Here is a 14,906-nt window from a genome sequence, read left to right on the forward strand (position 1 = left end):
TTTAAATACCTTATATATATGCCCAGGTGAACTCCCTCCCATGTATCCCACATCACTGACACCCCACTTCAGTGATCCTCCCTTGCTCCGGCTATAACCCTTCAAAATGAAGGCAATAAAACAGCCAAATGCAATCAATAGGAAAATGAAATAATAGGTTTAAATATAAGAAATAAAATATATAATTTTTTTTAGTAAACTAGAAATAAAATGAAATTAAAAGATTGGGATATTAAAAAGTAATGAAAAATATATTTTTTAAATGTTCGACATTTTGCATTTCATCACTCTACTATCTGCTGTCCTGTATGTAGAATGAGATTTTCTTCCATTTATTCCCCAGTGTCTTATTTATTTTCATTTTGTTATCAAAGAAGTTTTAGGTCACTGTAAATTCACATACAGAATATGGGAGACTCCCATATACCCAACATCCTCCCCCTTTTCCCCTTTCCTGTATTAATGCCTTTTTATATGTGGATGGTGCTTTTGTTACAACTGATATACAAATATTTAAACGTAGCTACTAAAAAATGGTCAGTGGTTTACATTTTAGCTTACATTTTAGGCCCTTTTATAATTTTTTACGTTATTTAACATGGCCTATATCCATCATTGCAAGACCATGTAGAACACTTCCACTGCCCACTAAATACCCCATATTTCATTTATTCTATTCCTTCCTCCATCTCCCCTCAGTGCCTAAGCTGACCCGCTAACTTCACTTCTTGGATGACAAGATTCATAGTTACTTGCAACAACACTGAGGTCTTGACATACTGGTTTGTCCTCCACTATTAGGAACTGTCCATTCTTTCAAGAGACTCTTACCCCTCTGTGAAAATATCTTTCTTCCCCAGGATGGGAGTCCAACTCCTTGCTGTTTATTATGTGGGTCTCCACCCACTAATACAGTAAATTATGATAAAAATGATCACTCATATACTCTCTAGAAGCCTGCTAAAGGTGCACCATGTCCCAAATGCCCCCCATTCAACACCCTAAACCAGTAATCCTTCCTTGTCATATTGCCTTAAGAGCATTCCCAACTTTGTACTTTCAACCACATACCCACCAATCCCCAGTGTTCAGCTGGTCCCTCTCACAACCCTTCCCCCAGTTCCTTGGACCTTACAACCCACCTTCCCCAATCTACCCACCTGTCAAACATCCACCCAACCCAATAGTAATACTCTCTTCCTGCCATATCCCTTCAATGCCCAACTACACACTTACATCTTATAGATTGCATCTATGTGGGCATTGGTGCCCAACCTTCTTTGACCTTTCTATTTCCTGTAAACCTATCTTCCAGACAATAGCTATCTGACTCTGCTGGATTTGCCTAATTCATATCAGTGAGGTCATGTAATATTTTTCCCTCAGTGCCTGGCTTGCTTTACTCAATGTAATGTCCTCAAGATTCATCCATATTATCCTGTGTATTAGCACTCTATTCCTTCTTACACCTGAATAGTATTCCATTGTATGTATATACCACATTTGGTTATTCATCTGTTGATGGGCATTTGGGGTGATCCAACTTCTGGCAATAGTGAGTACTGTACTATGAACATTGGTATAAATATGTCTTTTCACATCCTTGCTTTCAATTCTTCTGTGTATATACCCAGCAGTGGAATTGCTGGATCATATGGCAGTTCTATAGTTAGTTTTTTGAGGAATCACCCAAATGTCCCTCAGAATGGCTGAAACATTCTGCATTCCCATCACCAGTGGATGAGTGTTTTCATTCCTCCACATCCTCTCCAGCACTTTTAGTCCTGTTTTTAATGTCTGCCATTCTAATGGGTGTAAGATGGTATCTCGTAGTTTTGATTTGCATTTCCCTAAAAACTTTTCATGTGCTTTTTAGCCACTTGGGCAAGTGACTTGAAAAGACACTTCTACAAGGAAGACATTCTTGGTTCCTTGGTATGGTGGCTGTAAATCCTCACCTACTTGTTATTTGTCCTGGGTGAGTCCAATGAACTGGAGAATAGGTGTTGCAACTCTGCTGAGGCTCAGGATACAGCTGTAACACATGGAGAAAAAAGAAGCTACAATGAATCCTTGAGATGTTCTAATATTGCTTGAGTAATGCCATGCAGAACACAAGAGGAAGGAGGGACTAGGACAACTTGAATACACTCAGGGGACTGAGATGTCCAAGGAGTGTAAGAAAAACAAAGTTCACTTCCAATTTTTTGTTCCTTCCAATTTATAGACTGAAGCACACATGCTTGACTTATTCATGGGGAGCTTATTTAGGCACAGGGGAGATTTGGTTTCATAATAGAAAAGAAACAATAAATTTAAATGATGAAGTGATTGTGATAGAGATTTCAAAAGGAAACAGGAAAAACAAGAATTCAGTTGGAGATATTCAACTTAATCAGGTGACAAGACTCTTCAATGAGAGGAGTAACTAATGGCTATGAATGTAGGAATAACTAGATGTTATGTTGAGAAGAATTTTTAAAAATTACAGCATTCACCTTATTATGTTAATCTCATCTGGTAAACATAACATGAAATGTGAAGCAAACTTTGGGACTTGAAGTGATTTTGGAAGGTGGAAGAATAACTCAATTATCAAGATGTAACCCTCTTCCCAGATATATTTGAAAGCACTAGGAGTTGTGATTCTGTATTTAGTCATAAAGCAAGAGCTTAGTATTATGCTTTGTCACATGCAGTAATAAACATAACAGGAAATTAGAATCAGATGTGGAAAATAATAAGATATTTATTGACACATAGGTTGAATACTGTGATGGTTAAGCTATTGTGTCAACTTGGCCAGGTAATTGTGCCCAGTTTTTTGGTCAAGCAAGCACTGGGCTAACTGTAATACAAGGACGTTTATGGACTTTAGTCACCATTGACTTTATTGCAGTGGTAAATCATAGACAGCGGGTTATAATTTCATCAGTTAGGGAGATTGCTATCAGCAATGAGTGACGCTTAACCCATTCGGTTGAATGCCTTAAAAGGGGAAGTGATTTCAGCATTGAGAGAGAATTTCCCACCTCGTCTTTGGACAGCCATTATCTCCCAGAACTTGTCAAGAATCTTCATTGGACTTTCATTGCAGCCCCTGGTTGCAGCCTGCCTGTGGAACCTGGACTTGTGCATCCCCATGGCTGTGTGGGAGACTCAGTAGACTCACATACTATTAACAGATATCTCTTGTTGATTCTTTTTCCCCAGAGACCGCTGACTAATGCAAATACTGTTCTTAGGAAGCATATGCTGAAATATGTATGATTGGAATACATCTGGCAGTAAATATTATATATGAAGTAGAAGTTAATGTTTGGGAATTGGGTTCAATGCAATGGAGGTTTCCTTGTGACTAGAGAATCTGTGCATGGGTTTAATTGTAACAAGCTATATGAAGAGGATTTTTTTATTGCATTTATTTTTTTCTCTTTAATTTTTTAAAATATTACGTTCAAAAATTATAAGAGGTTCCATATACCCCCCACCCCCATCACCCCACTTGTCCCACATCAACAACTTTCATCATCAGGGGACATTCATTGCTTTTGGTGAATACATTTTGGAGCACTGCTGCACCACAGTATATGGTTTACATTGTACTTTACACTCTCCCCCAGTCCACCCAGTGGGCCATGGCAGGACATACAGTGTCCAGCATCTGTCCCTGCAGTACCACCCAGGACAACTCCAAGTCCTGAAAATGCCCCTACATCATATCTCTTCTTCCCTCTCCCTACCTTCAGCATCTACCGTGGCCACTTTCTCCACATCAATGCTACAATTTTGAAGAGGAAATTTTGACAACAGGGTGAGGATCTGATTTTTTAAATGCCAGCTGATATTCCATGTAATACCTAGATGAGGTATGTAACCCTTAAGATATTTGAAATTGGGATATAGGAAGGAAAAAATTAAATTCAGCTGTCTTTTTCTGGCCACATAAGTTTTTCATATTTCTTCAGCTCTCTCAACCTTTATTTGGGACATTTGTTACATGAGTAAATTAACCTTTACCAGCTGAGTTACTGAGAAGATTACATTATAAAAAATATGTACTCCTCCAAATATGTTGTAGGCAATCATTTTCTTCCTGGACAAATGGCTAAATCAATCCTAGATCTGATCAATCCTGTAATAGTATATATTCTTTTTCTTTTACTTTTATTAATATGTCCCTAAGTTTCTTAGTTGATTTCCAAATACATTGGGGTGAGATATAGAACTCATTGTTGAGGGGGTTGCATTGTTAGACATCACATATGGAAGAACTAAGATGTTTCAGGACAAAATATCAGGTCAGGCTCATGGTGGAGCAGGAAGGAGGTGGGAATCCAGAAGATAGAAATGCGTGTGAGAGAATCAGTGCTATTGCAAAATCCAGTAGTAACTCAGAAATTCTAGTGTGCTTTCTCTTGTGGTGAGGACAAAATTCCAGATGTGATTTTGGTCAGGGGTCCCTATGTTTTGGGATTAGGGATGAATTAAAAGTCTCTGAACATCATGGGCTAATATATATAGTTCATGAATTTTCATATTTATCTGTACAATGAAGGTAATCATATCTTCATTTGCCAGAGAAGACAAGACCTCCAGCATCTTGACCCTAGGAAAGGAGAGTTCTCACCTTATTTCTCTTGGGCACATCTCATGTTCCTTTTGTTGATTGGACTGGGGATACTTTTGGGTGAAGGGTTTGGCATTTATGACAAGGTGAGCCTGAAAGTTGTGGTCAAGGCATGAATCTTAAGATTCTTTCCCCTTTCTCAGCTTTGCTCACCTTCTGCTCATCTGGTGAGTGAAAATCCAGAGGAAGATAGATGCCAGCTAAGGTATTGACAATGCAGTCACAGGTGAGTAGTGAAATCTTTAACTGAAATTGCACTTCTGTTGCTAGCAGATGGGAAGTTTTCTCCTATTGGTGTGGATATTCCAAATGTGTTCAGAAGGCATTCAATTAAGTTTATACTGGACTCTAATAAGTATGGTAAGTTAGGGACTGAACAATGAGTAATCTTTCAAGGTAATTGCAAGATTTGGTTCCAGCTTCCATAAAGACTGTACTCTCTGAAATGATGATAGATGTTTCTTTTTCTCACCCATCCCATTGCCTCTTTGGATAAATAAATTCATGGATCGTGTTTGTATCTGAGATTGGCCTTGGCATGTAATGAATAGAGGTGACAGAGATGAACAAGAAGAGAAGTTTATAGTCAGAAGAGAGGCTGAGTTTTCAGCTGTGAAGTCAAGCCAGCATTAAAGATACTGTGTTGTAGGGGTAGGCTTATTTGCCAAAAGCATGAGATTAGTAAATTTAAGGAAATGAGGAATAATTCATTTTCCCCAAAATTAATTTTCTTAAAATTTTGATTGAGTATATTCACAACCTTAGAAAATTTTTTCAAAAGAAAACTAAAATTCACCTTACCACTGTTTTTCAATTTCAAATGTCAATTTTCTAAATAAAATTCAAATTTTATAGATGATACAATGTATAGAAATTGTTTTTTTTCCTTCATTGAAGCTGTGGTTTCAGGAGCTTTATAATAGGTAAAATAAAATTTATTTCTATGTGAAAATTTTTGAAGATTTGGAGAGCCCAGGAGCAATGAGTGGGATTCTTTTAATCTTTCACACACAGATGAGATGATGTGAGACAATGATAACACATTTGTAGACTCCAGAAAAAGTTGAGATTGTAAAGTCTCCTTCCACAGGAATTTTCAGTCTAAGGTCAACTATCAGTGCAACTGTCTCAGGAGTCTCTGGCTCATGACTCTGAACCATCTGTATTTATACATTACAATGAAAACCTGAGTTATATAACACTGAGGAAATCAAGACTTACTAATTTGATACCTATTCAGTTTAGTAGAATTCTGGATATTTTTTCATTTACCTGCCATTTTAATGAATAATAGAACTGTGAATTGCATTTAGCTAAAAAGCAATTAACACATTACTTGCATTTGTCAAAATCTATAACATGTTCTTAAATGATTTTATAAAAGAGAGGAAAGTGAGTACATCTGTATAGGGGAATAATCTAACCATACTCATTTTTTAAAATGATATATCATGGATATTTTTTGCCTTACAATAAATATATAAATTTACTTAAAATTCTTGGGGAAGATTTTTAGTTTTGAATGCTCAAATGAAAGCTTTATAATCAACGAAAAGAAGGCATAATTACAAGTTTATTGGGAAATTTCCAGGTGTATATAGCATCCATGTCATGTGGCTTTCTTTTACTATGGGGTGTTATATACTCAGAGTGTATGTGTCTGTGAGCATATCTGAAAGGTAGATGACAACTCAGCACTGATAACAATGTTACACATTTTGAGTTTTATATACAGTTTCTGCTTCTTTAGTGCTGTTATTTTGTACATCATACTCAGGACATTGGGTAAGATAATGCTGTGTGAACACAAATTTCTGTGATGTTGTAGGAGTATCTGACCATCAAGGACGTGGCTGTTGACTTCACCCAGGAAGAGTGGGACCTGTTAGACACATCCCAGCAAAAGCTGTTCAGAGAAGTGATGCTTGAGAATATCAATAACCTGGTCTCTGTAGGTGAGGCTTTCAAAATATATCTGCCATCTATATCTGCCTGTCTCTTATATATCTATCATCTATCTAACCTATTTACCTATATATTATTAATCATCTTCCATTTATTTATTCAAGTATCAGATTCTCCATATTGTATATTCTTTATTTTCTCTTATATTTTTGTTTTATAATCTTAATACATTTTTGTGTTATAAAAAATAAAACTGCCTAAATGAATGTTTCCTTATTTTTCATTTACATCTAGTTCACCCCAATAGAATTTAATCTTCACCACAACTTAATGTCTTTCTTGAATCTCAATTTCCAACACTCAGTGCTGTGCTGAGAACTCAATGAATACTTTTTGAATGGATAAATAACTGACTGTGGTGAAATGAGTATTCTGCTCAAATGGCTATGCTGAGGCTTCAGAACATAGTAATAAGACATTGAATAATGTTTTTCCATATATAATTTTCCATAAGGTCCATTCTTTTGGACCTTATGTTTATGAGATTATTTTTGAACAGAATATTCAATCACTTTTGAAACTTAGATTTCTCTGAATTTAGAATATAGATGATACTGCAGTTTCTTTTTGTACTAGTGCATGAGTAACAATGCATGGATAGCAATTGCCACTGGTCCTCATTGAATGGACAAAAGGTCAAGAGTTACAATTTCTCTTTAAATATTATCAATGATCTGAGTTCTAGGTTTTGTTGCATTCCTAACCTTCAATGGTTACCTTATTTTTTGGTAACCTGCCCTGTACATCATTATCATGCTCTGTACTATCACCACTCAAAATCCAGGTAATTTTTTTTTCATACAAACAGGATATCAAGTCTGCAAAACAGATGTGCTTTCCCAGCTGGAACAAGGAAAAGTGTGGAAAGAAGGAATAGGATTTCATCAATACCCAAATTTAGGTGAGCTCTAAGGACCTGTGCATCAGAAGAGGTGTTCAATGATATAGTGAGTATGTGCTTGAATATTTTAACTTCAAGATTCCTTAAATGAATTATGATTTCTTTAGGTTTCCTTACCTGAGTTATGATTTCTAAAATGTAAATTAGGATATTAGGGAAATTTTAATCATGTGTTTATTCTGTAAAATTCTCAAGCTTTATCAAATGTCATTGGCATTGTGAAAGGGATGTTCATTTGTTATCGCAATGAAACCTTCATATAATGATCCTTGTCCTGGTCCTATTCTTGGAATATTTTTCCTTTTTTTATCTCCCTAACATCCTAACTTCTTTTTTCTCTTATTCCAACCTGAAAATCTTTTCTGATTGTAATGTTCTATTATGTTTTCTTATCCCTAAAATATTAATTCAGTATTCTTTCCCAGCTAATTATGAATGTGGGATGTATACTAGAAGAGATACTTGGAACTTTCCAAAAAATTTTCCCCTTAATGCTATTCTAACAAATTATTTTTGTTTTTTTCCAATTGTACAGACTGGAAAAGTGCCTTGAAAACATGTGAAATGATAGAAATGATAGTCAACCAACCTACCTGTAGGAAAGACACTCCTGAAATCATGGCATTGGTAAGCTTAATTTTATGAACCCTAGTATACCAAATAGATACCTAGGGATGGAATGAATTATCAATTCAGTAAAATCATGACATTGTAAGCAATGTTAGGATTAAGGGCTAATTCAGCAAAAGCCTGTGATTGATTTCAGGCAAAAATTGACCTAAACACCAACTCTTACTGAGTTCATGTAAAAAACAAATTGTATAAACATGTTTCACATACATAATTTTTGAAACATGAAGCTCAAAATTGATCAGATACCTCTGCAATTATATTGGTATAATAGAGATATCTTTGTATATGGAGTAGAATAATGTGTATGTGAAACCAACATGGCAAGTATTTTAATTGGAGACTATCACTAGTGATTATTCATATGTAGGGGAATGAAGAAATTCATTTATATGGACAAATGTTTTATTCTCTCACATCTCATTCCCCACAGCAAAGATCTCATACCCAAAAGAAATCCTTTAAATGTAATTATTTGCAAGAAGATTCCTCTCACACATCCACAGTGAACCAACATGCATTAATTTACATGAGAAAGAAATCCTACTTCAGGAAGCCATCTCCAACAGCTGTCAGCGATCATTTATCTTTTAATGAAGATAAAGATATTCACCCTAGAAGTAAGTCATATGAATTTTACCAAAGTGCTGAAAATTGTATGCAGTTCTCTGACCTCAGACAATACAATGGAATTCCCATTGATGAGAAACTCCATGAATGTCATCTATGCAAGAAAGTTTTCAGTCAAGGTTCCCATCTTCACCAACATGAGAGAACTTCTATGGGAGAGAAACCCCAAGAATGTCATCTATATGGGAAACCATTTAGTTCTTATTCTTCCCTTAAATATCATGAGAGAACTCACACTGGAGAGAAAACTCATGAATGTCATCTATGTGGGAAAGTCTTCAGTCAATATGCTCATCTTAAAGAACATGAGAGAACTCACACTGGAGAGAAACCCTATGAATGTCATCTTTGTGGGAAAGCCTTCAGTCACTACTCTTCCCTTAAAAAACATCAGAGAATTCACACTGGAGAGAGACCATATGAATGTCATCTCTGTGGGAAAGCCTTCAGTCAATCCTCTTCCCTAAAACAACATGAGAGAACTCACACTGGAGAGAAACCCCATGAATGCTATCTATGTGGGAAAGCCTTTACTACATCCTCTTCCCTTAAACGACATGAGAGAACTCACACTGGAGAGAAACCCTATGAATGTCATCTATGTGGGAAAGCCTTCAGTAAATATACTCATTTTAAAGAACATGAGAGAGCTCACACTGGAGAGAAACCCTATGAGTGCCATTTTTGTGGGAAAGCCTTCAGTCGATCCTCTTCCCTTAAAAAACATCAGAGAACTCACACTGGAGAGAAACCCTATGAATGTCATCTTTGTGGGAAAGCCTTTGGTCATTATTCTTCCCTTAAATATCATGAGAGAACTCATACTGGAGAGAAAGCACATGAATGTCATTTATGTGGTAAAGCCTTCAGTCAACCCACTTCCCTAAAACAACATTTGAGAACTCACACTGGAGAGAAACCCCATGAATGCTATCTTTGTCAGAAAGCCTTCTCTGCATCCTCTTCCCTTAAAAGACATGAGAGAACTCACACTGGAGAGAAACCCTATGAATGTCATCTTTGTGGGAAAGCCTTTAGTAATTATTCTTCCCTTAAATATCATGAGAGAACTCACTGGAGAGAAAACCCATGAATGTCATCTTTGTGGGAAAGCTTTCAGTAATTCTAATCTTAGATCACATGAATCCACTCACATAGGAGAGAAACCCTATGAAACTCATCAAAGCAGGAAAGCTTTCAGTCAACATTCCCATCGTCAACATCATTAGAGAACACACACTGAAGAAAATCTCTGTAAGGGTCATTTGTGTGGGAAAAACTTTCAGTCAATTTTCTAATCTTAAAGATCATTGAGAACTCACACTGTAGAAAAACTGCATTGACGTTGTCTGTGTAGGAAACCTTTCACCTGTATTTCTGCCCTAAGGCAAAATGACAGGATATATGCTGTACAGAAACCATAATATATGTATGGGAAAACCTTAATTTTTCTAGTCTTAGACAATAAGAGACTACTCAAAAGGAGAGAATCCTCATGAATGTCAACCATTTTGAGAAAGTCATCAGTCAATACTCTTATTTTAAATGTAACAGCTCACACTATAAATCTTTTGTATATTTACAGGACTTCATCCATAGATTTAATCTCAAAACATACCAGAGAACTCACATTCTGAAGAAACACTGTTTTGAATGTGTTCAGAAGTTCCTGTAGTCATCTAATCTAACTCAGATAATCTGATATCTTTCATACTGTTGAGATTCCATATGCATGTCATTTTGTAGTAAAGCCCTTATTAGATAAATGACATAGTATGTGAGAAAACACATAATGTAAATATAATGGAATTGGAAAGGCTTCTTACACCACTCTAACTGATAAGAAATCACATGTAAAGAATTCTACAGCTGTACTCAATGTGGGATTGCCTTAATTAGTAATTTATCCTTTAAATGAGTGAACTCCAAGAGTGAAAAACTAGGTCTGTAATCACTGTGCACTATCATTTAGTCAAAGTTAAGCCTTAGTGTGCTAAAGGAAACTCAGTTTAAGAATAAACACAAAACATCAAATAAGAGGAAGAAGACTTCAGAAATTGGGGATATTGTGTGCATCAGTAATTTTGTTTCTGTGATGAATATTAAGGTGTTTGGGCAAATGATTGGGTTTCTGATGACTAATTTTGTGGATATCAACCAGAAATTTTATAGTTTTGGGGATAGAAGAATGTGTGAAGTCAGTGATTTCAGAGTCTTTCCCATAAAAATGAATGTAGTTCTGCAGTTGCCTGTCTTTGGCCAGTGATTAAATATCTGAAGGGTAGGAACAAATATAGTCACTTTGTTCCTAATATTAAAGGAAACAATGCTTCATCTCCATTACTAGAACCTGTATCAGTGAGTATGAGAATCATGCACACAGTAGTTCACTGTGCCAGGCAGAGGTCCAGATCATTCCCACTGCCCATCACTAATTCCCCAGTAGGAAGTATCCAGGAGAAATGTACCAAAATAATTATCTTGTTAATAATAAAATATCTAATATATTCCAAAACCATCCATGCCATAGGCAATGCCATTATGATGGTTGACATTTGGAAATCCTGTCCTTGACGTTAATTGTTAAAACATTAAGATCCTAAGAATGCAAATATGGAAATTTTACACCTAAGTTTTTTTAAAAAACATCAATTTTATTAATACATAGTAGGAAAACACACAAACTATCCTAAGTGTATTGTCAATGGTATTTGGCATAATCACATAGTTGTGTACTCATCACTTCAATCATTATTAGAACATTTTAGTTATTTCAATAATTTTAAAAAAAGATAAAAATTCATGATCTCTCAATCACTATGATTCCCCTGATGTACATAACTGCTCAGTTTGGCTATTCTTGCATATTTATTTCTTTTTTAAAAAGTTTGAGATATAGACACCATACAATCTAAAGTGTATAATCAGTAGGTCTTAGTATAGTCAAAATATTGTGGCTTCATCACCAAAAGAGTTTTAGAATAATTTCATTACTCCATAAAGTAAAGCTCCACACCCCTTTGCAGACACCTCACAATTCCTGTATCCTGTCACAATCCTACATTATTAACCTAATTCCCTGTTTATAAATTTATTTATGTTTGCATATTAAATAAATGAGATCATACAATTTTGACTGTATTTTTGAATGTGGTGTGAGAATATTCTTTTTTTTATAGTTTTCCAAATTATTTTTTAAACATTTGATTGCATAAATGTTACATGGAAAAGGAATGGGATTTGTATATGTCCACTCCCTACACCTCCCACACATTCCCACATTAACAACATTGTTCATTAGTGTGTGGTACATTGTTTACATTGATGAACACAGATTGGAGCACTGCCACTAAGCGTGGGTTATAGTTTACATTATAGTTTAAAATCTCTCCCGCATAATTTTGTAAGTTATGATAAGATATATAATGACCTGTATGTATAATTGCAACATCATTCAGGACAATTCCAATTTCCCCAAAATGCCCCTTATTACACCCATTTATTCCTCTTCCTCCCCTCAGAACCTCCAGATGCCACTACTTCCACACCAATGATAAAAGTTCTCCCATTGCTATGACAATAGGTCTGTTGTTGAATAACAGTGTGCTCTAGCATTCATTCCCCAATACTGAGGATTCTGGGATGTTGATGCCTACTCCAACTCTAATTGAGAGGGTGCTTAGGTTGCATCAGGCAGATGAATAGGACTATCTTACTTGCAGTTATAGATGCTCTCTTCCTTGAGATGGTTATTGTCCATGATCATTTCCTTGTTGTCCTTGGTGCGTACAATGTAATGGTGTGTAGGTGTTGCAACTCTCGAGATTTAGAGCCTGAATGGCACATAGAAAACCCAAAGATTTAAGTCTCTTGGACAGAAACCTATCAACTCTAGTACTAACTATAGGTTCAAATAGAAGGGGCAGAAAAGTCTTCTGTAGGGAAGGTATGATTGCCTCCAACTCTCACACTGGGGAGCATAAATTCCAAAGTTGGGCCCATTCTTGGCAGGGCACCAAACTGCTGAGCTGTCTGCCCTGCCCATACTGTATGGATATCTCTGGAGCCCTCAGCAGCCCATATATTTGAGACAATATCTACTAAAGCAGTCAATGGGATCCTACTGAAACATGCATAAGCATAACCTCTGGGATGATCTTCCAACTCACTTTGAAGTTTCTTAGCCATTTGTATTTACCATTTCCTATTTTTTTGTCAAGGTCTTTTTCCAGTTGCATTGCTAGTTCATGCTTGTTAGTAATCCCTCAGTGCCAGGGAGACTCATCCCCAGGAGTCATTTCCCATGCCTTGGGGAAGGTAAAGCATTTATATGCTGTTTGGCTTAAAGAGAGGCCACATTTGAGTAACAGGGAGGTTCTCTGGAGGTAAATCTTAAGTAACCTAAAATACTAAGCTAAATTTCTATTTTAAAAGAACAGGTTCATAAGTACACTAATATCAAATGCACATCAATGGACTATCCTACTTCAGTAGTCAGTGCCCCTGTACTGGGGGAATTCTTGCTGTCCCATTAGAGAATGTGGCAGAACTCCCCAGGATGCGAATTGGATATTCAGTTATTGTGTGGATTTCCACCCACCATGACAGTGCCTCATGAACATTGGAACACATTCATATGCCTTATAGGTATGCCCCAGGTCAACTTCCTCCCATGCATCCCACATCATTGACACCCTGCATGAATGATCCTCCCATGCCACAGTTGTAACACTTCTGTTACCCAAAATTTCTTAAAAAAGCAAAGCCAGCAACATAACCAGATAAAATTAAGAAAATGAAATAATAATTATAGGTTTAAAAATGGCAACAAAAAATATAAAAAATAAAAAGATTTGAAGTAATAAAATTTTAAAATTTGACATGTCTTTCATCACTGTAAGATCTGTATTTCTTGTATATACTGTATATACAGTAACATTTTCTTCCATTTATTCCAGTCTTTTTTAAATTTTATCTTCAAAGAAGCCTTATATAGCAAATTCACATAGAGAATATACAGGATTGCCATGTATCCAACATCTCCCCCCCCCCTTTCCCCTTTCCCCTATTAATAACATTTTACATATGGATGGTACACTTGTTGACAATTGATATATAAATATTAAATCATTGCTACACAACATGGTCAGTGTTTTACATTATGGTTTACATTTTGGAACATACACATATATTTTGATGAAACATAACATGGCCCATATCTATCATTCCAAGATGATGCAGAACAATTCCAATGGCCCCAAAATGCCCCATGTTTCATCTGTTCTATTCCTCCTTCCCCCTCCCGTCAGGACCATCAGCAACAAGCATCACTCCTTGAAATATCAAATTCATACTTGCAACATCATTCATGGCTTGACATCCTGGCCTGTCCTCCCAAATTAGGCACCGCCTAACCTCTGGAGAGACTCCCACTATCTATTTGAGAACATAGCAGTACTCCCCAGGATTGGAGTCCAACACCTTACCATTTACTGTGTGGGTCTCCACCCACTGGTACAAGGCACTATGACAGGATGAACACTTACATATTCCATAGAAGCCTACCCCACATGCACCCTGTTGCACATGCTTTCCACATCTAATACCCTAAACCAGTAACCCTCCCCTGCCATATTAGCCAAAAAAATTCCCAACATTGTAGTTTATACCACATACCTGCAAATCCCCACAGTACTTGCACTCCCTACCCCAAACCTACCCCTCGTTCCATGGATAGTGCAATGAACCCCATCCTACAGTCATCACAGGCCAGCACTACCCAACCCAATAGCATCATGGCACCATTGTCATGCCCATCCACTGCACAACTAAACCTTTTAACCTTATCATAGATTTTGCCCATATGGGCATTGCCTCACTGCCCTCTACTACCTTTCTCTCTGTAAACCTATCTTCCATACTTTAGCTTTGTGAGTCTGCTCAATTTCCTTAATTCATGTCAGTAGGGTATGTAATATCTGAGCATCAGTCCTTGGCTTGCTTTACTTAACATAAGACCTTCAATGTTCTTCCATGTTATCTCATGTTAACATGGCATTCATGCTTTTTTCTTTAAAAAAAAAATCACACAAAATGTTACATTAAAATATATGAAGTTCCCATATACCCAACTTCCCACAACACCCACTC

At 36.4% G+C, this 14,906-nt stretch overlaps 1 protein-coding gene across 17 annotated transcripts in view; it reads left to right on the forward strand.

The window, feature by feature from the left end:
* LOC101411702 (zinc finger protein 596-like) overlaps positions 1-11,897 on the forward strand; it is a 114,784-nt gene extending 102,887 nt beyond the window's left edge. For 9 of the 17 annotated variants that reach the window (XM_058307713.2, XM_058307724.2, XM_058307723.2 and 6 more), the window contains 6 exons: positions 3,750-3,814; positions 4,774-4,856; positions 6,459-6,585; positions 7,404-7,496; positions 8,032-8,123; positions 8,560-11,897. In XM_058307713.2, the coding sequence (XP_058163696.1) occupies positions 4,824-4,856; positions 6,459-6,585; positions 7,404-7,496; positions 8,032-8,123; positions 8,560-9,849 (1,635 nt within the window). In that variant the 5' untranslated portion in view covers positions 3,750-3,814; positions 4,774-4,823 and the 3' untranslated portion in view covers positions 9,850-11,897. Of the gene's footprint in view, positions 1-3,749; positions 3,870-4,773; positions 4,857-6,458; positions 6,586-7,403; positions 7,543-8,031; positions 8,124-8,559 lie in introns of those variants that run through there. The other 8 variants (XM_058307712.2, XM_058307716.2, XM_058307719.2 and 5 more) reach the window with 3 other exon arrangements.
* Positions 11,898-14,906: the final 3,009 nt, after the last annotated feature.

Source organism: Dasypus novemcinctus, chromosome 12 (assembly GCF_030445035.2).
Source record: "Dasypus novemcinctus isolate mDasNov1 chromosome 12, mDasNov1.1.hap2, whole genome shotgun sequence".
In the NCBI taxonomy this organism is placed as follows: domain Eukaryota; kingdom Metazoa; phylum Chordata; class Mammalia; order Cingulata; family Dasypodidae; genus Dasypus; species Dasypus novemcinctus.